The 24,434-nt window shown below is 39.8% G+C and overlaps 1 protein-coding gene across 4 annotated transcripts in view; it reads left to right on the top strand.

Annotated features, from left to right (window-relative positions):
- The window catches only part of LOC140741225 (natural resistance-associated macrophage protein 2-like), a 124,014-nt gene extending 100,533 nt beyond the window's left edge, over positions 1–23,481 (top strand). For 3 of the 4 annotated variants that reach the window (XM_073071181.1, XM_073071183.1, XM_073071184.1), the window contains 2 exons: positions 17,989–18,007; positions 19,214–23,481. In XM_073071181.1, coding sequence (XP_072927282.1) covers positions 17,989–18,007; positions 19,214–19,254 — 60 coding nt within the window. In that variant the 3' untranslated portion in view covers positions 19,255–23,481. The remainder of the gene's footprint in view (positions 1–17,988; positions 18,008–19,213) is intronic. The other variant, XM_073071182.1, reaches the window with a different exon arrangement.
- The last annotated feature ends 953 nt before the right edge of the window (positions 23,482–24,434 follow it).

Raw genomic sequence — 24,434 nt, 5'->3', positions numbered from 1 at the left:
ATCTTGATACTGAGCTCAATCCCATCAAACTCAAGTGTAACAGGAGTGAATGAGCAACACACAAAAAGCTGAAAGAACTCAGCAGGTCAGACAGCATCTATGGAGGGAAATGGGTAGTCAGCATTTCGGGTTGAGACCCTTCATTTGGAACAAATGAATATCTTGCCCTGCTAAAAACCATCCAGGTTCCTGATAATCACAATGGGGATCTGGGTCAACAATTCAGAGGCATTCAGTTCCCCATCAAGTATAAAAGGCCATGATTAGCATGTATAAGTAGATTCAAAGTCTTCTTAATAGGTCTCATAATGACCTTGTCTGTGGTGGCACCTCGTTTATCATCAAGGTGTAATATATCGACATATCATAAGGCCCTCGAATCTCTCTAACTTCGGCCTGGGTTTCAGCCTGGCCTTGCCTTAAACTCAATGACTACTATCAACTTTCCAATAGGGCCATCACTGCATACCTCCAGTCAGTGTTAGCACCTGGATACTTGTCCTAACACTCTGATGTTCAGAAAGTAGTTTCAGCATGCTGACCCAGTGAATGGCTTTCCTTCTCTTTCTTTCCCTCCACACATACTTTCCAGCGGCTTGCCTACTTTCATGTATCTCTGTGAGCTCTCCTTGGGCTGTTTGATGATGAAAGGCAGCCCAGCCAAGCCTGGTGCTGCCTGTGTCAAAATGAGTGTGTCTCTGTAAGATTGATTGACAGTATTATGACCACGTTTGTAATGGCACTTTTTCTGTGGGGACGATGACCAACACAAAGAATTTGCAGGACCTCTTGGGAACTGTCTGTTCCCAAATGTGCATTTGTGTCTCTGTTCTTAGAACTAAGTACTCTGAATAAATGCAATGCTGGGGCGTGGGCTGAAGTGTGTACATAAAAGTCTGCATAAAAGTACAAGTGCAAAGCTGTATGTAACGGAGATGCATGATAGAATGAACAATTCGAACTGTGAGCTGTCAAACTGAGGAAGGCATCAAAACCTACTTGTGAAAGTCACTGCCCTGGTTGCAGAGCCTGAGTTGAAGGAATTTTACGCAATGGTAAAATGACTTTACCCATTAAAGTCTACATATGCATTTCCATCCATCTATTGTCACATTAAATTGCATAAAATTAATTCTGAAAAATCAGGATTTTAATTGCTTGGAGAAAGTTCTTGCTTTCATTCCCTTGATGTATTATGCTGTTTCAGTATCTCCTATTTCTCTCTGCACCTGTAAATAAATCTGCTTTATCTGTATGCTTTGGTCTGATAGCGTTCTGTTTTTTTTCCACCGCAAGGCCGAGTCGAGACAACATGAACACACGCATTAGGTCACATTGACACTGTTCTTATGGGAGCAATTTTTGATCTGGAACCATAGAGCAGTACAGCACAGGTACAGGCCCTTCAGCCCAATATGGAACTTCACCAGTGACTAACAATGAGGCAAATATCTCCAGTTTCTTCTCTTGCTTCCTACGAAGTGTGAGGATGCACACAATACAGTCCTGGGGATTTGTTCTCCAAAACATCTCCATTAGTTTTCCTTGTCTCTAAACCATCTACGACTTTCTTCTCCGTAAACACCAAAGAGAAATATTGAATGAAATTCCCACCCATCTCCTGCAGTTCAAGGCACAGACAGCCCTGCTGATGTTCAAAGGGACCTACTCTTTCCCTTGCCACCCTTTTACTCTTTCTCTTTCTGTAGGACCTCTTCGGATTTTCCTGAACTTTACCTGCCAGATTCACCTTGTATTCTCTTTCCCTCTTAAGTGTATTCTTAATGACTAATTCTTAATAGTCATTAAGGGATTCAGTAGCCCGCTGACCTCCTAAATGCCATGTACGTTTCCTACCTTTTCTTGGCCAGAATGCTCACTATCCCTTGCCAGCCAAAGTCTGTTAAACTTGCCAGGTTTACCCTTCACCCTAATAGGAATATGCTGCCCCTGACTCTTGATATCAGACACTTAAAAGTTATTCATTGCTTTCCTTCCAAATGGACTTATCCAGTCAATTTAGACCATGAGATCATAAGACATAGGAGCAGTATTGTGCCATTAGGGCCATTGAGTCTGCTCTGCCATTCCGTAGTGACTGAGTTATTATCCTTCTCAACCCCATTCTCCTGCCTTCTACCCATAGCCTTTCTCACCCTTACTAATCAAGAACCATCAACCTCCGCTGTAAATACACCCAATGACTTGGTCTTCACAGCCATCTGCAGCAATAAATTCCACAAATTCACCACCCTCTGGCTCAAGAAGTTCATCCTCATCTCTGTTCTAAGGGGTGCCCATCTATTCTGAGGCTGTGCCCTCTGGTCACCTACTATAGGAAATATCCTCTCCACATCCACTCTATCTAGGCCTTTCAAAATTCAATAGATTTCATTGAGATTTCCCCCCTCATTCTTCTAAACTCCAGCGAGTACAGGGTCAGAGCCATCAAATGCTCCTCATAAGTTAACACTTTCATTCCTGGAATCAGTCTTGTAAACATCCTGTGGACCCTCTCCAATGCCAGACTCTTTTTTCTTAGATACAGGAACCAAACCTGCTCACAATACACCAAGTGTGGTCTGACCAATGCCTTATAAAACCTTAGAATTTTACCCTTGCTTTTATATTCTAGTCATCTTGAAATAAACACTAACATTACATTTGCCTCCCCCCCCCCCCCCCCCCACTCAAACTGCAAGTTAACTTTTAGTTAACCCTGCATGAGGACTCCCAGGTCCCTTTGCACCTCTGATTTCTGAATTTCTCTCCCCAATTAGGAAATAGTCTATGTCTTTATTCCTTCTACCAAAGTGCATGGCCATACACTTCCCTACACTATATTCCATCTGCCACTTCTTTACCCATTCTCCTTCTGCAGACTCCCTGCTTCCTCAACATTACCTGCCCCTCCACCTATCTTTGTATTGTCTGCGAACTTGGCCACAAAGCCATCAACTCCATCATCCAAATCATTGTCATATAACATGATATGAAGTAGTCCCAATTGCAACCCTTATGGAACACTAATAGTCACCATCAGCCAATTAGCAAAGGCCCCATTATTCCCACTCCTTGCCTCCTGTCTATCTTTCCTGTAATACCATGGGCTCTGTTTTACTTTTCCAATATTTTTATTAGTTTCTACATAGAGGAATACAGAGTACAAGAAAGTGTATATAAAAGGTCAGAAAAGATTTTTTTTAATTACATTATATCTGTTCATAATAATTACATTACCCCATATTCAGGTTACTATCGATGCAATGCTCCTCAGACAGGATGAAGAGGTCAATACTCCCCAATGCCATTAGGCTTTACAATTCTACCGCCAGGACTTAAGAACTCTTTAAAAGCTATTATTAATGCTTTTTGAGATAGTGATTTAGATGCATATCATATTTTTTACTGAGTTAAGTATTGTATGTAATTAGTTTTGCTACAACAAGTGTATGGGACATTGGAAAAAAAGTTGAATTTCCCCATGGGGATGAATAAAGTATCTATCTATCTATCTATAAGTTAATCAATAGTTATATTAAACTATACTAATTTATTACAAAAGAAAAAAAATCTAACCCCTACCAAGACCGAAGCTGTTCGTTAAGGAGAAAAGAAGGTAAATACCTTCTTGTATAGTAAAAATTAATAATAGCCAATATCTGAGTTTAAATAACAAATTGAAGATTTTGAAAATATTTCAGAAAAGGTCCCCACAATGTTTGAAATTTTGACGCGATTCAGAAATTGAGCAACGAATCTTCTCCAAATCTAAACGTGATGTAATGTCACATAACCATTGAGCATGAGTAGGAAGAAGAACATCTTTCCATTTAAACAAAAGCATCCTCCTAGCTAAAAGAGAGCTAAAGGCCAAAATATGTAAATCAGATACCTTCAGCTTAATATCTTGTCCTGCAACAATACCAAAAAGGGTCGTCAGAGAGTTAGGCTTAAAATTGACTTTAAAAAGTAAGGAAAAAGTTTGAAAAACTTTCTTCCAATATTTTTTAAGATTCAGACAGGTCCAAAACATATGAATTAATAAAGCTTCCCCATTTTTACATCTGTCACAGTAAGGAGATATATCCGAATAAAAACGAGATAGCTTATCCTTAGTCATATGAGCTCTATGTACCACCTTAAATTGTATGAGGGAGTGACGAGCACATAGCGATGAAGTATTAACCAGTTTAAAAATTTCATTCCAAGTTTCCAGAGATATTGATGTCTGTAAATCGTGTACCCAGAGATTCTTAATTTTGTCTAAAGGAACATTCCTCGTCTCCAGTAGCATACCATAAGTATTAGATATAGAACCATTATGAAAAGGTGTCAAACTAAAAATTACGTCTAGTAAGTTCTTATCTGAGCTTATAGGGAATGTACATAATTGAGAATTTACTAAGTCTCTAATTTGTAAATATCTAAAAAAGTGAGTTCTGGGTAAACTATATTTAACCAACAATTGCTCAAATGAACAAAGGTTTCCTCCGAAACAGATCCCCAAAACATTTAATACCCGATCTGTCCCATTCCTTAAAAACTAAATCAATCATAGAGGGTTTAGAAATTAGAATAAATGGGGCTTGAAAGGGAAAACCTCAATAAACCAAAGTGTTTTCTAAATTGTATCCAGATGCTCAGAGTATGTTTAACTATTAAATTATCAGTTAGTTTACTTACAGATAGGGCAAGTGTGGATCCAAGAAGAGAAATAATAGAAAATTTATTAACAGGGTTAGGTTCTAAAGAAACCCATACTGGACAGTCTACACGATTAATATAATATAGCCAAAACGTAAGATATCGTATATTAACTGTCCAGTAATGAAACCTAAAATTAGATAAGGATAAACCTCCAGACTTTTTAGATTTTTGAAGATGAACTTTATTTAAACGAGTAACATTTAATACACGGCGTATATTAAAATAGTAATGTCAGTTTTTAATAAATCCAGTCTGATCATCAGAAATAATAGAAGGTAGAATACGAGCCAGGATTTTAGATTCAACATTGAGTAATGAAATTGGCCTATATGAAGAGCATTCAGTTGGGTCCTTGTTCTTCTTTAGGATAAGCAAAATAGAGGCTTCATAGAAAGATTGAGGCAAGCTACCCAATTTGAAAGAATCCAAAAAGACTAAGTGTAACTGCGGTATAATTAATGAAGAGAAAGCCTTATAAAATTCTCCAGAAAATCCATCTGGGCCCGGAGCTTTCCCCGAGTGTAATGAATGTATAGCCTTGGCAATTTCCTCAAGAAATGGGTTGATCCATCTGTTTGCAGTTATCTGCAGAAAGTGCAGGGATATTTATTTGATCTAGAAAATTGTTCATTACAGTATTATCTTTAGAGGAATCAGAACTATAAAGCTTAGAATAGAATTCTCTAAAGGTATCATTTATTTCAGAGTGATCAGTTGTCCTATCACCATTAGTTTTTTTTTAAACTTTTTTTATTGTTTTCAAATAGTTACAGAATAAATGTGTATGAGAAAAAAAATGTTACCCAGCCCCCCTCCCCTTAACCCCTCCCCCCTAACATCCCTATTAAAAAAAAGAAAGAGAAAAAGAAAAAAAAAGGAATGCCTGGATATTGGAGGGTCCCCACATGCTCCACGGAGTTCGTAATAACTTTAGTGTATGCATTTATTTCTTTCCCCAAGTAACCAATTATTTCATCTTCGGAGCACCTATATATTTAATCCTGTCTTTTGTAAATAAGGGCACCAAATTTTCAAAAATGTTTCATATTTATCTCTTAAATTGTAAGTGATTTTTTCAAGTGGAATACAGCCATAAATTTCGTTCTTCCAACGATCTATACTTAGATATGTATCCGATTTCCAAGTCACTGCAATAGCTTTTTTGGCTACTGCCAATGCAATTTTTATAAATTCTTTCTGATATTTATTCAATCTGGATATCGGTTTTATCCCTTCAATATTACCTAGTAAAAGTAATATTGGGTTGTGTGGAAGTTGTATTCCAATGATTTGTTCCAGTAAAACTCTTAAATTTGTCCAAAAAGGTTGAATTTTAGAGCAAGACCAAGTAGAATGTAAAAAAGTACCAATTTCTTGGTTACATCGAAAACACTGATCAGATAGATTTGGGTTTAATTTGTTTATTTTTTGTGGTGTAATATATAGTTGATGTAAAAAATTGTATTGCACTAATCTTAATCGAACGTTTATTGTATTTGTCATACTCTCAAGACATAGTCTTGACCAGTTTTTTTCTTCAATTTTGATATTCAAATCACTTTCCCATTTTTGTCTTGACTTATGGACTCCTTGTTTAATTGCCTGTTTTTGAATCAAATTATACATACAAGAGATAAATTTTTTAATCTTTCCTTTTTGAATTAAAGTTTCTATTTCATTGGGTTTCGGTAGTAACATTGTTTGACCTAGCTTTTCTCTTAAATAAGCCCTTAGTTGAAAGTAACAAAAAAGAGTGTTGTTTGATACTTTATATTTATTCTTTAATTGATCAAATGACATTAATATACCTCCTTCAAAACAATCTCCTATATATCTAATCCCTTTTTGAAACCAATTATATAAAAGTTGATTATCCATTGTAAGAGATTAAAGATCTCTTTGCTAATAAGGATTTCTTTGTCTCATCGTCAACATTTATCTTATTCCATAAATCAATCAAATGTTTTAATATAGGAGATTCTTTCTTTTCCCGTATCCATTTAGATTCCCATTTATATATAAAGTCTTCTGGTATGTTTTCTCCTATTTTATCTAGTTCTATTCTGATCCACGCCGGTTTGTCTTTTCACCATTAGTTTTGTAAATTTCTCTAATTTGTCGTATAACTACAGAAATTTTTAATTGGTTGGCCATACTTTACCTGATTTATCTCCGTGATTGTAAAATTGAGTTTTATCTTTAAGAAGTTGAGTTTCAGTTGGATATGTTAACAGAAGATCATATTTAGTTTTGACTTCAACATATCTTTTATATAAAACAGTATCTGGAGCTATAGCATATTTTGATCTAATTGTTTCAGTTAATTGGCTAGTTCAATTCTTCATTAGCTTTATTCTTAACACTCGCAATATAAGAGATAATTTGTCTTCTAATATAGGCCTTGAAAGTGTCTCATACAATAAGATTAGAAGTCTCTTCCTTTCTATTCTCTTCAAAAAATAAAATAATATGCCTCTAGAAATTTTTTAAATTCCTTATCAGATAACAAAGTTGGATTAAAATGGCAAATTCTGTTTGTTTGGGGAAGACCAAGGAGATTTAAAGATAGAAATACAGGAGCATGATCTGAAACAGCAATTTCTTTATATTCACAGGAACGAACTGATGAAATAATTTGACTATCAATAAAAAAAAATCAATCCTGGAATATGTATGATGAACACAGGAAAAAAAATGAGTACTCCCTATCTAAAGGATGAAGAAACATCAACAATACCATATTTCAATAAAAAGGATTGAATAAACAAAGCTGATTTGTTAAGAGATGCTGGTTTAGAAAATGGTCAGTCTAAGATTAGGTCCAACTAACAGTTAAAATCTCCTCCCATCACCAAAGAATAAAGACTCAGATCTGGTAGAAACGGAAAAAAAACGCTCAAAGAATCCTGGATCATTTACATTGGGGGCATACACATTGGCAAATACTATTAATTTGTTATCTAGTTTTCCTGAAACTATAACAAAACGTCCATTAGTATCAGAGACTACTTTATGTTGGACAAAGGAAAGTGTATTATCTATAAGAATTGAAACTCCTAGTTTTGGCCTGAAAAGATGAATGAAAACAAAGTCCATTCCAACAGCTAAAAAAACGTAGATTATCACATTTGCGTATGTGAGTTTCTTGTAAAAAAAAATAATAGGGACCTTAAATTTCCTGATATAAGCAAAAATCTTATTACGTTTGACAGGGTGATTTAACCCTTTCACATTAAAACTCAGTAGATTGATAGTTTGATCCTTTTTTAGAATAATTTAAAGAAAGGGTTAAAATGTAAGTTAAAACCAATCCATAAACCTTAAGAAATGTTAACCAAGCAACAAGTTGGCTAAAAACAATTCAAAAAAATCTTCTGAGGAAAAAAAACCATCCCCCAGCCCACCTCCCAAAGAAAGTCGACCAATAGAAAGCCAACATCTACAACTACGGACAACCCCCCAAAAAACCTGGTGATCGCTCCAAATAGTTTTAAGTTGTTTATATTCCAACTTAGCCTAAACAATTTCCAGACAAGAAATTTAATTCTCATATATCAAAAATACAGTATTAAAAAATATAAAAGGAAATTGGTTACAAAGGTAAAAGTAAAAATTGCCAAAAGTAAAAATTACCATTATTCATACTGAAAGACATTAAACATTTAATCCTATATCTTCATGAAAAAAAACAGGATAAGCAGTTAGCTTTCAAATTAAAAAAATATCTTTAAGCTTCAGCATTCCAACGAAACAGTTCAAAGGGTCCATCTTTAATGAGATTCTCAGACAAACTAGGTAGCCAAGGGATGGGTTAACCCTTAATAAAAAAAATTCCAACAAAGCTTGTTTAAATTTAGCACATTCCTGCATAATCTCAAGCAAATAGTCTTCGAGAATCTTAATATTCCACCCTATAATGAATCATGCCCTTTCGACGGGATTTGCGAATTAAAAGTTTCCCATTTAATCTTGTGTTTTCATGTAAGGGCAGACTAAGCAACTAGCCTTCGGATTTTAAAAACCTTTGTGCTTCAGCAATCGACTGAAACCATTTGAAAGATCTGTTTTTAAGTGTGATTCTGAGATGAGCTGGATACCGAAGGGAGGGTTTAAAATCCTTATTAAAAAATTCGGACATAGCTTCTTTGAATTTAGCATGTTCCTGCATAACCTCCGGCAGGTAGTCTTCCACGATTCTAATCTTGCTGCCACGATAGGGAATCATGCCCCTTAGATGAGATTCGCGTATTAACAGATCCTTTGTTTTAAATTCATGAAAGCAAATGATTACGGATCTTGGTCTATCTCTTAGGAGAATGAAATCTGGGGGACCTGTGAACTCGGTCAATCATAGGCAAAGATGCCAAAATTTCCGGAAATAATTCTTGCAGAAAATTTTCAAAGAATTCCATAGGATGATTACTTTCGATTAATTCTTCGAGACCCAGAACCTGTAGGTTGTACCTTCTACTTCTATTTTCTATGTTGATAATCTTCTGTCTTAACTTTTTGTTGGACTTTGATTGCTTTTCACAAAGCTTTTGCAGCTCATCCACTTCCGTTTCCAGAGACGACAACATTGCTTCATTATTTTTTATACGTTTATCGTGTTCATTAAGAGTTTGCTGAATAGAATCCAGTTTACCATCTATTTGTTTAAATTCTGAGCTGAATTGTTGAAACCTCTCGGAGGCTTCTCGTGTATGACTTTGCAGCAAATCCATAATAGAATCCAAAGAAGCAGGGGGATCATCCCTTTTAGTACCTCTGCCACCCTTAATGTAGTCATAATGAAAAAAATATCACACTTAAAAAGGAGGTTTCAAGACAGGTTGGAAATAGTAAGATAATTAGAGTTGGAACAACAGAAGATTGCTGCTACTCCATCAGCCACCACCAAGAAATCTGACCATGGACTCTTATCTTGTTTCGCAGCCTCATGTGCAGCACCTTGTCAAAGGCCTTCTGAAAATCCAAGTAAACAACATCCACTGACTCTCCTTCCCATTACTTCCTCAAAAAATTTCAGCAGATTTGTTAGGCAAGATTCTCCCTTAAGGAAACCACTCTGATGTGCCCTAAAACCTCATCAGTAATGGACTCCCAAGATTTCCCAACCACTGAAGTCAGGCTAACTGGCCTATAATTTCCTTTCTTTTGCCTCCTTCCATTTTAAAGAGTAGAGTGATATTTGAAGTTCTCCAGTCATCCAGAACCAAACCAGAATCTAGTTACTCTGGAAAGATCATTACTAAAGATCATTACTTATCTCTTCAGCTACCTCTTTCAGAACCTTAGGGTGTAGTCCACCTGGTCCAGGTGACTTTCATACCTTTCAGCAAAATATTTAATTCGATTGCCATTTCTTTGTCCCCTATTACTACCTCTTCAGCGTCATTTTCCAGTGGTCCAATATTCACTATTGCCTCTCTTTCACAACTCATTTATTTGGAAAAACGTTTGGTATCCTCTTTGATATTATTGGCTAGCTTAACTTCATATTTCATCTTTTCTCTCTTTATTGCACTTTAGTTGCTTCTCAGCCATAAGCTCCCAATGTGATCTTCTTCCAGCCACAACTCAGTGATATCCACAACGTCATACCTGCCAACTTCTAACAGCATTGCAAGGCCACCTACTTCATTCTATATACTGAGTGCATTCAAATTCATTTCTCCTAGAATCTGCCTAACTCCCCCAAAATTAGCCCTTCCCCAGTTTAGGACCTTAAATGGTGGATTTGTTCTATCCTTTTCCATCATATTTTAAACTAGTAGAATCATGGTTACTACAGTCAAAGTGTTCCCTGACTGTTGCTTCAGTTACCTGCCCAGTCTCATTCCTCAAGAGAAGGTCCAGTATTGAACCTTCCCAAGTAAGCCCCTGATATACTGACTCAGGAGGCTTTCCTAGACACACTTCATAAATTCCAACCTATCCAGGCCCTTAACAATACTGGGGAAATTAAAATCTCCCGCTATTACAACCCTGCTATTTTTATGACTATGAACAATTTCTCTACACACCTGGTCCTCCAGTTCCCACTGACTATTGGGAGGGGGTTCTATAATACAGCCACACTAGAGTGACCTTCTCCTTCTTGTTTCAAGTTCTATCCACGTTGCCTCATGGGATGATTCCCAAGAATGTTATCCAAGTGCTGCTGTTACATGTTCCTTTATCATGAAGGCAACACCCCTTCCTTGCTTACTTGTTTCTCTGCCATGCCTGTAGCATCTATATACTGGAACACTGAGCTGCCCCTCTCTGCCATGTTTCTGTTAGGGCTATAACATCCCACTCCTCAGAGCCAATCCACACTCTCAGTTTTATCCACCTTACTTCGTGCACTGGCATAAAAGCAGCTTAACTGAGCAACACACACAAAATGCTGGAGGAACTCAGCGAGCCAGGCAGCATCTAAACAGTCAACCTTTTGGGCTGAGACCCTTCATCAGGACTGGAGAGGAAGTGGGAAGAACCCAGAATAAGAAAGGGTGGAAGGGGAAAGAGTACAAACTGGCAGGTGATAGGTGAAACCAGTTGAGTTTAACTGAGTATTCCTTTCCCTGCCTTTACTGTGGCCCTGGCTATCCTGATCATGAAACTTGTTCTTACTGGCTACTGCTTTATCCCGTGGCTTGGTCCTGCTGGGAGACCCTGCCACCTAAGTCAACGGTGCCCACTTTGGGGTCATTACTTAGTTGAATAAAAACTCAAAAGTACTGAACATGTTTTGCCAGTCAGGCAATGTCTTTGGAGGGTGACATGATTAATGTTTCAGGTTGGTGACCCTTCATTGTTTCTGAAACGTTGGGCCAACTGGTTGTTGCTGTCACTGCAACTAGAAACCTCAGAAGTCCCATCCCACATGCATGATCAAACATGGATCTTTGGGACTCTGACTAGTTTGAGGTGAGACAGTAAAGCCCAACCCTAATAGGGAATTGTCCTGGCAGGATCTAAGACCCCACTGATTTTCGTTAATTTGTTATGTAGGTCTTTTAATTAAAAATTTTGAAGTGACATTTATTTCCATTTCTTGCATGACTGAATATCAGAGGTGTTTAAATGACTAAATCAATTACAACTCATATTAGCTCCAGCTTTGTTGGCTATCAGTGTTTCAGAACAAGGCACTCTGTGATGTCACAGCCCTTGGAGTCAGACAGAACTCGCCTTTGGACCTGCAGTACAGCATCCCAGTGTGAACAATGAGGGACTTCAGTAATGTAGAGAGACTGGAGAAGTTGGATTGTTGTTGTAAGAAGACTAAGAAGATTTAATAAGGGCACTCTAAACAATGACCAGTTTTGATTGCTAAAATAAGAAGCTTTTTCCACTTCAGAACTGCTACTGGATTTGCTGATAATTTTAAAGAATAACTAAAGATTCAGAAGTTGATGGCAAGATTCTTTTATGAGGAGCGTCACAATGATTTTATTACAATACCTTAAGGGCTAGGTGATACAAATTCAATGATAACATTCAAGAAGGGCTTGAGTAAGTATTTGATGTAAAGAATATTGGACAACTGAGAGAGAGAGGGAAAACAAAACAAGAGTGGAGATTAATTGAATACATCCATTTAAAAGGTATCCTGGGCATATTGTTCTAATGGTGTCTTTCTAAATTCTATGAATGCCAGTCCATTACAGAGAGTTCCACATTCAAACTACAAATAGTGGGATTTTACATCCACCCCTGGGAAGTACAGGTGTTGCTGGGTGAGCAATTCTACACAGTGGATATCAGGTCAACAAGAGCTGGCCCATAACCTCTGTTTCTCTCTCAAAAGATGCTTCCTGACCTGCTAAGTGTTTTCAGTATTCAGTTTTGTTTCAGATTTCCAGCATCTTTGGGGTTTTGTTGTCCTGAAGCTGCTGGGCCGATTGCTGCACTATCTAAAGGCCTGGGAAGTGACTGAGGACAATGAGAGTCAAGGGGAGCAGATATAGATCATCAGACTAAGAAGCTGTTGATGGGAACAAACTTCTGCTCTGCCCAGTTCTCTATCATGTCATGCAACATAGAGTCACATTGCAGAAAGGCATAAGAGCAAAGGGTTCTTGTAGTGGGGTTACCTTACCAATGTTGACTGCAATTTTGTCAGTGCATGGGGCTTAAATGCGTGAAATTTGTTCAGTGCCTCCAAGTTTTTTGAGACCATATGTATCGTTCATCCAGCAGTGGGGGTGTGCTTAACCTTGGCTAATGAAACTGCACAAGAGTTGGAGGGGGAGCACTTTGGTAACAGTGTCCATAATTCTCTAAAGTCATGGAAAGGAACAAGATTGGCCTTCAAGTTGAAATCCTAAATTTGCAGGAAGGTTGATTTCAATAGTGTAAGAGTGGACCTGGTGAAAGAAGGATTGAGAGTCTCTAAGCCAGAGTTCAGGGTCACCATATTCTGGTAAAGATGAAAAGCAGAGACGGCAAGATTAGGGAACCTTGGATGGTGTAGGATATTGAAGGTTTGATCAGCAAGTAAAAGGAAACAGGAATTGAATGAGCCTCTTGAGAGAACTTGAGAACAAAATAGGGGTCATGAAATATACTTGATGGGTAAAGTTAAGTTCAAAGTTCAAAGTAAATTTCAAGAAGAGAATCTTAAATCATCCTAAAATATGCATCAAGGGTAAGAGGGAAGGTGTGGATCCTCATAGGGACCAAAGAAGTTATCTGTGTGTGGAACCAGGTAATTTGAGAGAGGTCCTAAATGAATACTTCTTATCTGTATTCACCAAAGAAAAGGATGTAGAGGACAGTGAGTTCAGGGAGGGGTGTGTTGATCGTGTGGAGCATGTCGTTGTTAAAATGGGAGAGATGTTAAATGTATTTGAATGAGATTGATAGATCCCAGGGCTGGATGAGGTGTATCCCAGGTTGCTATGGGAAACATTGCTGGGACCCTTATGGTGATTTTTGCATCTTCATCAGCATTGGCTGAGTTACCAGAAGTCTGGACGATAACTAATGTTGTTCCTTTATTTAAGAAGGGCAGCAAGGATGAACTATGGGTCTTAACGTAAGTGCTAGTGAAATTATTGGAGAAGATTCTAGGGGACAGTGTTAATATACATTTGGAAAGATGGACTGATCAGGGATAAGGGCTTCATGTGGGAAGCCTATCCTATCTCCCTCATTTGATTTAATTTTTTTTTCTGAGGATGTTGCCTCGAAGGCATTTCTCAAGGTCCTGCATTGTAGGCTGATCTAGAGGGTAGAGGAATGTTTTTCTAATTGGAAGTCTGTGACCAGTGGTGTACCACAGGGATCAGTGCTAGGGCTCATGTTTGTAAAATATATCAATGACTTGGATGTGAAGGTAGAAATGTGATTAATGTTTGCAGATTACACAAAAATTAGTGATGGTGTGGATAAAGAGTAAGGTTGTCTAACACCCGGGTACGGATGTACATCAGATGGAAAGTTGGATTGAGTGTTGGAATTTAATCTTGACAGGCAAAATTATACACCCAGGAAAGTCAGGTTAGGGGCAGGATATACACAGGATGCCATTGAAAGCTGATGGACAGAGAGAACTTGGGGATTCAGCCATATTTCCTCAAACTGAAACTCCGGTTGATAGGAGAAGGCAGATGACACAATGTGTCTTCATAAGTCAGAGCAGAGAATGTAAAAGTTGGGATATTATGTTGCAACTTTATAAAACATGAGTTAGACTGCATTCGTATGCAGTTCCACTGCAAGGATGTAGCAATGCTGGAGAGAGTACAGAACAGATTCATTAGGATGATGCCTCAATTGGAGAACGTGAGTTCAGGGGAGAGATTGGATAGGCTGCGCTTGCTTTCCCTGGAGCAAACAAGACTGAGATGTGGCAAAATAAAAACACAGGGCATGTGCTGAAATCTGGAACAACACACAAGGTCCAGATGAACCCAAATCATTGACGATCCATCAGTGCTTCCTGAAACTGAGGGTGAGCAGATGGAGAAAAATAAACCAACAAAAAGCATAGATGGCAAAGATAGTAAGAATCTTTATCTCGTGGCATGTTTATCAGAAACAACGGTTCACAGGTTTAAGCCATGAGGAAGGACATTTGACCCCAATCCACAAAATATTGAAACAATGGGCATTCAATTCCAGAACTATTAATTTCTTTAGGTCCCAATCATAAATGAATTGGATGTGATTGGTCAAACCATAAAACACACTAGAGTAATGGAGGAAAAAGACCCGTCCCCGCCGGTACCGTACCCCGGTGTTACACAGCGACAGACCCGTCCCCACCGGTACCGTACCCCGGTGTTATACAGTGACAGACCCGTCCCCACCGGTACCGTACCCCAGTGTTACTCAGTGACAGACCCGTCCCCACCGGTACCGTACCCCGGTGTTACACAGTGACAGACCTGTCCCCACCGGTACCGTACCCCGGTGTTACACAGTGACAGACTCATCCCCACCGGTACCGTACCCTGGTGTTACACAGCGACAGACCCATCCCCACCGGTACCGTACCCCGGTGTCACACAGTGACAGAGCCGTCCCCACTGGTACCGTACCCCGGTATTATACACTGACAGACCCGTCCCCACCGGTACCGTACCCCGGTTTTATACACTGACAGACCCGTCCCCACCGGTACCGTACCCCGGTTTTATACAGTGACAGACCCGTCCCCACCGGCACTGTTTGAATGGGACTCCAAAATAAGAATTCTGGAATTATGCTATCCCCAAGAGATATTGGAACAGATGTGTAGACAGATTATTGAAGGTGCAGGAAGAATTGGGTTGTCAATGTGAGGGACTTTAACTTCCCCAGTACTGATTGGAGCTTCCTTAATACAAGAGGCTGAAATGTTTCTTCAGTGTATCCAAGAGGAGTCCTGAAACAGTACGTGGAGAGTGAAGCTAGAGAAGAGAATGTACTGGAACTGTTTGTGAGAAGTGAGCCAGGTCAGGCCAGTGACAGACCTGATAATGGGTGAACATTTTGGGAGTAGTGACCACAACTCATGTTTTAATATAGATATTAGCAAAAACAAAATCCTATCTTGCCAGAAGGTACTAATTTGGGCAGGGCAAATTACACAGGATAAGACAGACAATAAGGGGCTCAGACTGGGAGCAGGAGGTGTCAGATAAATCCATGTTTCACATGTGGTAATTGTTTAAAGACCAGCTGATTAGAGCTCAGGATCGGGAAGGTTTAAAGACAGGGTGGTAAAGTAAGGAAATCTTGGATGACCCAAAATGCTCCAAGTTTAGTCAGAAAGGAAAGGGAATCATTGTAGGGTTCAAGAAGCTAAAATCAGACTGGACCCTTGTCAAGTATAAAGAGAGCAGGAAACTATTGTGAGCCCTAATTTGGAGTAATGCAATTGGAGGAGTACAGAGAAAATTTACAAGGATGTTGCTGGGTTGAGAGGACCTGAGTTATAGATAAAAGGTTGAACAGGTTGCGACTTTATTCCCTAGAGCATAGGAGGATGAGGTGCTGTGGTGCTCTATGACTCTTAAGTGCTCAAGCAGGTGATTAGGAAGGCCAAAAGGAGTCAGGAAATGTCCTTGATGAGCAGGATCAAGGAGAATCCCAAGACATTTTGTACCTATAATCAGAAAAAGAGGGCAACTGAGGAGATGGTAGGTCTACTCAAGTAATAGGAAGGAATTTGTGCTTGTGAGTCAGAGCAAGAGGATGAGATACGAAATGAGTAGCTTGCATTGCTATTTACCGAGGAGAAGGATTTTGAGGATAGTGAAGACGGGCATGCTAATGAGTTGCGACATTGAGACCTTTGGGCTGTCAAATGAGAGGAGAAAATATACAGTTAATGGTGAACCCCTTAATAGCACTGAGGTATCTTGGGGTCGAGGTCCATAATTCACTGGAAGTGGCTACACAGGTGGTAAACATAAGAGGTTCTGCAGGTGCTGAAACTCTTGAGCAACATATACATAGTGCTGGAAAAACTCATCAGATCAGGCAGCATCTTTGGAGGGAATAGCAGTTGACTATTCAGGCTGACACCCTTCATCAGAACTGGAAGGAAAGGCGGAAGAAGCTAGAAAATGAAGGTGGGGGAAAGCAAGTAGTACAAGATGCAGGTAATAGGTGAGGGGGAAGGTGGGTGGGGTGCAGAAGGGGAGATGAATTGAGAAGCTGGGTGGAAGAGGTAAAGGACTGAAGAAGAAGAAATCTGATAGCACAGTGGATTAAGGGAGAAGTGGAAGGAGGAGGTGATGGGCAGGGGAGGAGAATGGGTGAGAGGAGAAACAGAATGGGGAATAAATAAAGAGAGAACGGGGCGGGGGGGGGGGGGGGTTGCAGGGAGGAATTACCAGGTTAGAGAAATCAATGTTCATGCCATCAAGTTGGAGCCTACCCAGAGTGAATATAAGGAGTTGCTCCTCCAACCTGTGTGTGGTTGGTGGGGATTCTGAGAATAAGAATAAGGAAGACATGCTGCAGATGTATAAAGCTTTAGTCAGACAGCACTTGGGGTGTGGTGTGCAGTTCTGGTCACTCCATTACAGGAAGAATGTGGATTAGAGGGTGAGCGCTAGAAGGGAATGATGGTGAACTTGGATTGGCCTTCCTGGAGCATCAGAGACTGAGGGAGGACCCGCCAGAGTTTTTTTTTAAGTTATGAGAGGCACAGATAAGGTAGACAGTCAGATCTTTTCCCCCATGTGGAAATGTCATACACCAGAAGGTTGGGGGGAAATTCAGAGGCGACGCGAGGAACAAGTTTTTTTTAATGCAGAGAGTGGCAGGTGCTTGTAATGAATTACCGGCGTAGTAGTGGAAGCAAGTAGTTTGGTGAGGTTTATGAGGCTTTTAGATTGACACATGAATACAAAGGGAATGGAGGGATATGGATGATACACAGGAGGGGTGTGTTTAGTATAAATTGGCATCAAGATCAGCACAACATCATGGGCCAAAGGGCGTGTCCAGTGCTGTTTTATTTTTTGTTATGTGGTTGTTGCACTGCTCTTTAAGGACACAGTCTGTTACTATACTCACTATTGTTTGGTACGTTGAATTTGGTCACAGCTGGAAATATTGCACAAGTCTCCGGTGTACTTTTCTAAAATCCCAGTGTGTACATGCAGGGACTGGAAGTTAGTTACTGTACATAGTTCCTTGGTGTTATTAACCAGCACAACGATCCTACACCAGTCAGTGGCTTGTACGGCAACATGCATGATACTGTTTATTTCTTCTCTCACTCTGTGCTGTGGTTGTATTTCTGTCCATGCCTATACATGGTGTTACATTGTTCTGTGTTTCCTATAGGCAGCTCCAGAGGACATCAGTAAGTATATGTTCTGCATGCATTCTGAATCATGAGCTGATTTATCAAAACTAAACCTGCACTTAGACCCAAATGATCTATTTTCACTGGAAATGTGTAATTCATTCATAGTATCCAGAGATTAATGGCGTTGTTGCATGCTGTTAAATGATTGATGAGTCACTCCCGATCATTTGATATCTTGCTGACCTAGAATAGAAGTCTTACTTGTTAGATCATTGACTTTATAGATATCTTATGTGGAACCTGTCTGGTGCTTATGTTGTGCACTGGGTTATAATAAAGTGCATCAGCCAATAGCCCTCATCCCCTCATTGTCATTTTCCTGTTAATTGGCAGACTGGTTTCAAGCAGAACTTCAAGTTTTCCATCATTGTCTTACTCCTGCACTTCAATTCTTAACTGTAGATCTCATTACCTCGGCTGTTCAAGCTCTAAGACAGGAGTTCCCAACCTGGGGTCCATGGCATAAAAAAAGTTGGGAACCCCTGCTCTAAGTCTTCCAAACAAAAGGAAAATATGCTTTTCGCTGCTGTTTATTTCCCCACCTGAGAACAGTTGAGAATGTTTCCTGTGTTACTATAGCTCATCCTAGTGGCCACTCTTTACAGTAGTCAGGAGCAGGAATTTGCCATAATCTGTCTCGTGCCCAATGCAAGGAAACTGAGACGAATCCTTCCAGCTGCCACTGCTGCCCTGGGAGGGGATCAGCCAACACAACAGGCTGGTGATTAGAACCTAGGCCTATCCTATTCTGTAGCAAATCATAGTTGGCAAATTTTTCATGCTCTGAGTAACAAATTTGAGAGTCCAAATGAAATATTTGTTGGTACAGACTTGACATCAAATGACCCTGTAAAAAACAGAAGGGTCTTGTGCCATTGTCTCACACTGACCTCAAGCTCTGTCACTTGGACTAATCTTTCATCCATCAAATTACCAGTTTGATTGCTCATTTTGAAGTCACCATCCTATTTTATTCAATTTATGGTATTTGAGAATCTGTGTAGAGGAATGAAAAAAGTCCTTATACAGTGCACCTACAGTGACATCAGTGCAGGTCAGTTAGGGAAAATGGAAATGTTCAACATCAGACAACATCTGCCAACCAAACCGATTTAGATAGAGCAGTGTAAGCTGGAGCAGATAACTTAAAGTGAAACAATATGAACAGCGAACTAATTTGTATCCTGTTCTCTCCCTTAGATTGGTTTGGCAACTCCTACGGAACTCTCTCTGCTGAATAATATGGACAACCACATGTAATCTCATGGTGACCACAAGAGGAAGATCAAGTTGAAGCCCTTTCAATGCTGCAGTCATTATGTAGAGCATAACTAAAGTCTCTACTTCAAACATGCTGGAACTTGGGGTAGAAAATTTGCTTTTAAGTATTAAGAGCAATCTAAATTGTTCGTCAAGTTTTATTGCTGATGGCAGACCACTGTAACCAGCAACCCATCAGGCACTAATCTAACAGCATTGTCCCTCACAGCCTGACAAACAGTCCAGTATTTACTGGAGGGACCGGGAACAGTTCATCGTGAAATAGTAATTTTAACTTTCAAAGACTCTCATACATTGTTAAATGTGCATAATATAATTCTGAATTCTTATATGTGGGTTTTGCTGTGTTTAGACAGCTGGACACAGATGAATTTCTGAGATAAATACTGTTGATGTTATTTTGTGGCCAGGTACAATGCTTGTGCAAGGAACATGAGACATTATCTATAGCTGGGGTTAATATTCTCACTAATGTGTGATGCTGTGGTGGTCATAGAGCTCCAGTGTGACTCTAATTAGTGTTTAGTTCTGTTGTAAATAATACATCAAGTATGCTGCAAATAACACTTCCACCCCCGACTGTTTATCGATCTTCCCCTCACTCTATGAAGTGCCTTTATTTCATTCCCACGTCTCAAGGTTACCAACGAGGCAGTAGGAATGGAGAAAGTACTCTAACGTTAAGTGGACATCAGCTGTTTAATTTTGGGACAGTCAGCATTAAGACCATATAGGAATAGAGCACAAAGATTGTTTGGCCCCTTGAGCCTGTCCTGCCATTTAAACCCTTAGTGGCTAATCTTCCACATAGCTCTATAAACTTGCCTTTCCTCACATCCCTTAATATTTGCAGTTATAAATCTTATTAATCTCAAATTCCAAAGCAGAAAGTTCCTGCCGTTGTCTGTAAGGTGTTTGTACATTTCCCTGTGACAGAGTGGGTTTCCTCCTGGTGCTCCAGTTTCCTCCCTCATTCCGAAGATACACAGGTCAGTAGGTTAAGTGGTCACATGGGTACAATTGGGTGGCGCAGGCTCACTGAGCTGGAAGGGCTTGTTGCTGTGCTGTACCTCTAAATTAAAAATTAAATTAACTATTTACCTGACATCAATTGCCATTTCTGGAAGAAATTAACAAACTTTTCATACCTTTTACCTTAGAAATGTTTCTCAACAATTTTAAAAGGTGTGGTCAGGTGTAGTCTCTGCATCTCAAAGCAGTTTCCCACTCAAAATTCTGTTAATTCCAATCAAATTAGACTTCTGAATTCCAAGGGTTAATAGCCTGTTGGAGTCCAGGTATTGTTCTGGTGTATCTACACCGTTAGCTTTCCCAAGACCAGTATCTCGTTCCTGAGCTATGGTGCCCAGAACTATTCTCAGCACATCCAGGCGTGCTCCTGCCAGGGCTTTGTGTGGATGTACAGTAACTTTTATCTCTTTCTGCTCTCCAGCTATGAAGACCAGCATTTCATAAGTCACCTTAATCATTGTTTGTGCTTGTTAATTACATTTTAATGACCTGTGTAGATGGCTCCCTAAGTCTCTGCTTTTTCCATCATACTCATTCCTATCCCTTTCAAGTCTTGAGTGGAATGGATCATATTTTCTTTAGAATAGAATATTAGATTTTCTAATTTTGAAATCTAGTCAGTTTATTAATATCTTATATTTAATGCTTCTAGCTATACTGCTTACAAAACAGCTGTATTAGTGTGTCCATCAGCAGACTTGGATGTCTGGATTTTACCCCATCATATCATTAATAAATCTGATAAACAGTTGAGGCCCTCTGTGGGATGTCGCTCATCATATCCTGCCTCATTACCGGTCCATTATCCCTCATCAGTTCCAACGATAGATCTTTAACCTCAAAAATTACTCTGCTTGACTTAATGAGTTCTTTCACCACTGTCTGTTTTATTTCAGATTTATTTTCTTTTTCAATATTTACTCTCTCTCTCTCCTGTCTCTTGGCTAATTTCCCAACCAGTTCAGTGCTTAGCTTTCAACTCTGAGCTTCAGCTCCATTCAACAATACTTTGTGAGGGACTTTATCAACCGCTTCTAGAAAATACTGCAAAATAACATTCATCTGCACTTGTCCACTACTTCAGCCACCTCTTTAAAAAACAAGGTTTTGACCTTTTACAAATTCTTGCAGACATTTTAATTAGTGCATCCAGCAATCTCCTCACGATGCTCCAAGAATGCTTTTCTCTGTGTTTCTTTCCATGAGTTCCAGGAGGAGTCCTCGGCAGGGCAAACAGACTTCACATCTACTTGGATGTTCAGGATTTCAGTTTCAGTGGCTAAGCATTTTAAATCACCAGCCACAATCAGAGCAATTCTGTGGTCATTTCTCATGTAAAATCCAGGTACCATTTTTAAAGTACACATTTTAGTTATTATCATCAAGCCTGCGAGTGAGTTGGTGATCCTCACCTGAAGCTTCCTGTATGTGGAATTTGTAAATACATGTTCATGGTCAAATCCTTCATGATACAGCATTCCTGTGAATAAGACCATAAGATATAGGTGCAGAATTAGGCCATTTGGCCCATCGAGTCTGCTCCACCATTTCATCATGGCTGATCAAACTTTCCTCTCAGCCCCAATCTCCTGCCTACCTCCCCCCCAATCCCCCCCATATCCTTTCATGCCCTGACCAATCAAGAACCTATCAATCTCTGCCTTAAATACAGTATACATAAAGACTTGGCTTCCACAGCTGCCTGTGGGAAAGAATTCCACAGATTCAACACTCTCTGGCTAAAGAAATTCCTCCTCAATTCCATTCTAAAAGGATGCCCCTCTATTCTGAGGCTGTGTCCTCTGGTCTTAGACACTCCCACCAGATGAAACATCCTCTCTACATCCACTCTATCAAGGCCTTCCACCATTCGATACATTTCAATTAGGTCACCTCTCATTCATCTTAATTCCAGTGAATACAGGCTTTTGATAATGACAAGCCATTCAATCCTGGAATCATTTTCATCAACCTCCTTTGAACTCTCTCCAATTTCAACACATCCTTTCTAAGATAAGGGGCCTAAACCTTCTCACAATACTCTGAAGCCTACATCCTTGCTTTTAAGTTCTAGTCCTCTTGAAATGAATGCCAATATTGCATTTGCCTTCCTCATCACAGACTCAACCTGCAAATTAACCTTTAGTGAATCTTGCACAAAGGCTCCCAAGTCCCTTTGCACCTCAGTTTTTTGTATTTTCTCTCCATTTAGGAAATAGTCAACCCTTTCATTTCTTCTTCCAAAGTGCATGACCATACATTTGCCAACACTGTATTCCATCTGACATTTCTTTGCTCATTCACCTAATCGGTCTAAGTCCTTCTGTACCTTCTCGACTTCCTCAAAACTACCTGCCCCTCCACCTATCTTCATATTGTCTGCAGACTTTGCAACAAAGCCATCAATTCCATCATCCAAATCATTGACATATCACGTAAAAAAAATCGGTCCCAACACCCACCCCTATGGAACACCACTAGTCACTGGCAGCCAATCAGAAAAGGCTCCCTTTATTCCCACTCTTTGCCTCCTGCCAGTCAGCCACTGCTTTATTCATGCTAGAATTTTCCTGTAATACTGTGGGCTCCTAGCTTGTTAAGCATCCTCATGCGTGGCACCTTGTCAACGGCCTTCTGAAACCCTAAGTGCACAACATCAACTGATTCTCCTTTGTCTATCCTGCTTTGACTGTAAGTTGGTGGCAAGGAAGTCAGTCTTTGGGAAGTAGAAGTGCCGCCAGTTCGATTAGACTTGCCATCTCCTGACTAAGTGTGTTCAAAGGGTGATCACTTGGCACAGAGATTTGGTAACCATCAGTGTTTACATCAACTGAAACCACAGGAAGTTAAGGTAATTTCTCCACTGTCAAATAAAACAAAATAAAAACACAGATGCTGCAAATCTGAAATAAAAACAAAAATACTCAGCACGTGTGAAGAGCGAAATAGAGTTAATGTTTCAAGATTTCTCTACCATGGCTTCCAACACTACACCAGCACTGAAACTGGCACATGGAATGGATTCTACTCCTTCATCTGCACCTGCAGATACAAACGGGAATCTTCGAAGCAGGTCACAGTGAAGTGTGTAGAAAATGTTCCACACTGAGCTTTACAAAATTGCTGTATTATTAAAGTGCAAGTGCTGCTGGCAACTGACTGGTTGTATTTTGTCTTATGATAAAGGTTTATGCTGCTGAGAAGTGCTTCTCAGTATCAAAGTCATAACTGCTACAGTTGCAGGTTTGTTTTAGAACAGATCATATGGTCTGATGACATTTATTTGCATTGTAACACCAGCCAGATATTGAGAGGTAAGTTAACTAAAAATGGGTGCAAACTGGTGTTGTGGGGGGGGGGGGGGGTAGAAATCATAGAACATAGAAACATAGACTATTACAGTACAGAACAGACCCTTCGTCCAACAATGTTGTGCCAATCTTTTAACCTACTTTAAGGTCAATCTAACCCTTCCTTTCTACATAGCCCTCCATTTTTCTATCACCCATGTGCCTATTTAAGAGTTTCTAAAATGTCCCTAATGCATCTGCCTCTACCACCATGGCTGGCAGGGTGTTCCATGCACCCACCACTCTCTGTGTAAAGAACATACCTCTGACATTCCCCCCATACTTTCCTCCATTCACCTTAAGATGATGCCCCCTTGTATTAGCCACTTCCGCCCTGGGAAAATGTCTCTGGCCTCTTATCATCTTGTACACCTCTACCAAGTCACCTCTCATCCTCCTTCACTCCAAAGAGAAAAGCCTGAGCTCACTCAACCTGTCCTCATAAGACGTGCTCTCCAATCAAGGCAGCGTCCTGGTAAATCTCCTCTGCACCCTCTCTGAAGCTTCCACAATGAGGTAACCAGAACTGAACAGAATATTCCAAGTGTAGCCTAACCAGGGTTCTATAGAGCTGCAACATTACCTTTCGGCTTTTGTACGGAGTCCCCAGCCAACTAAGGCCAACGTGTCATATGTCTTTTTAACAACCCTATCAACTTGTGCAGCAACAATAAGGGATCTATGGACGTGGTCCCCTAGGATCCCTCTGTTCCTCCACACTGCTAAGAATTCTGCCTTTAATCCTGTATTCTGCCTTT

The sequence above is a fragment of the Hemitrygon akajei genome, chromosome 18 (assembly GCF_048418815.1).
Source record: "Hemitrygon akajei chromosome 18, sHemAka1.3, whole genome shotgun sequence".
Classification (NCBI taxonomy): domain Eukaryota; kingdom Metazoa; phylum Chordata; class Chondrichthyes; order Myliobatiformes; family Dasyatidae; genus Hemitrygon; species Hemitrygon akajei.
Note: the sequence above shows the minus strand (reverse complement) of the source record. Positions and strands in the feature narration are given on the sequence as shown.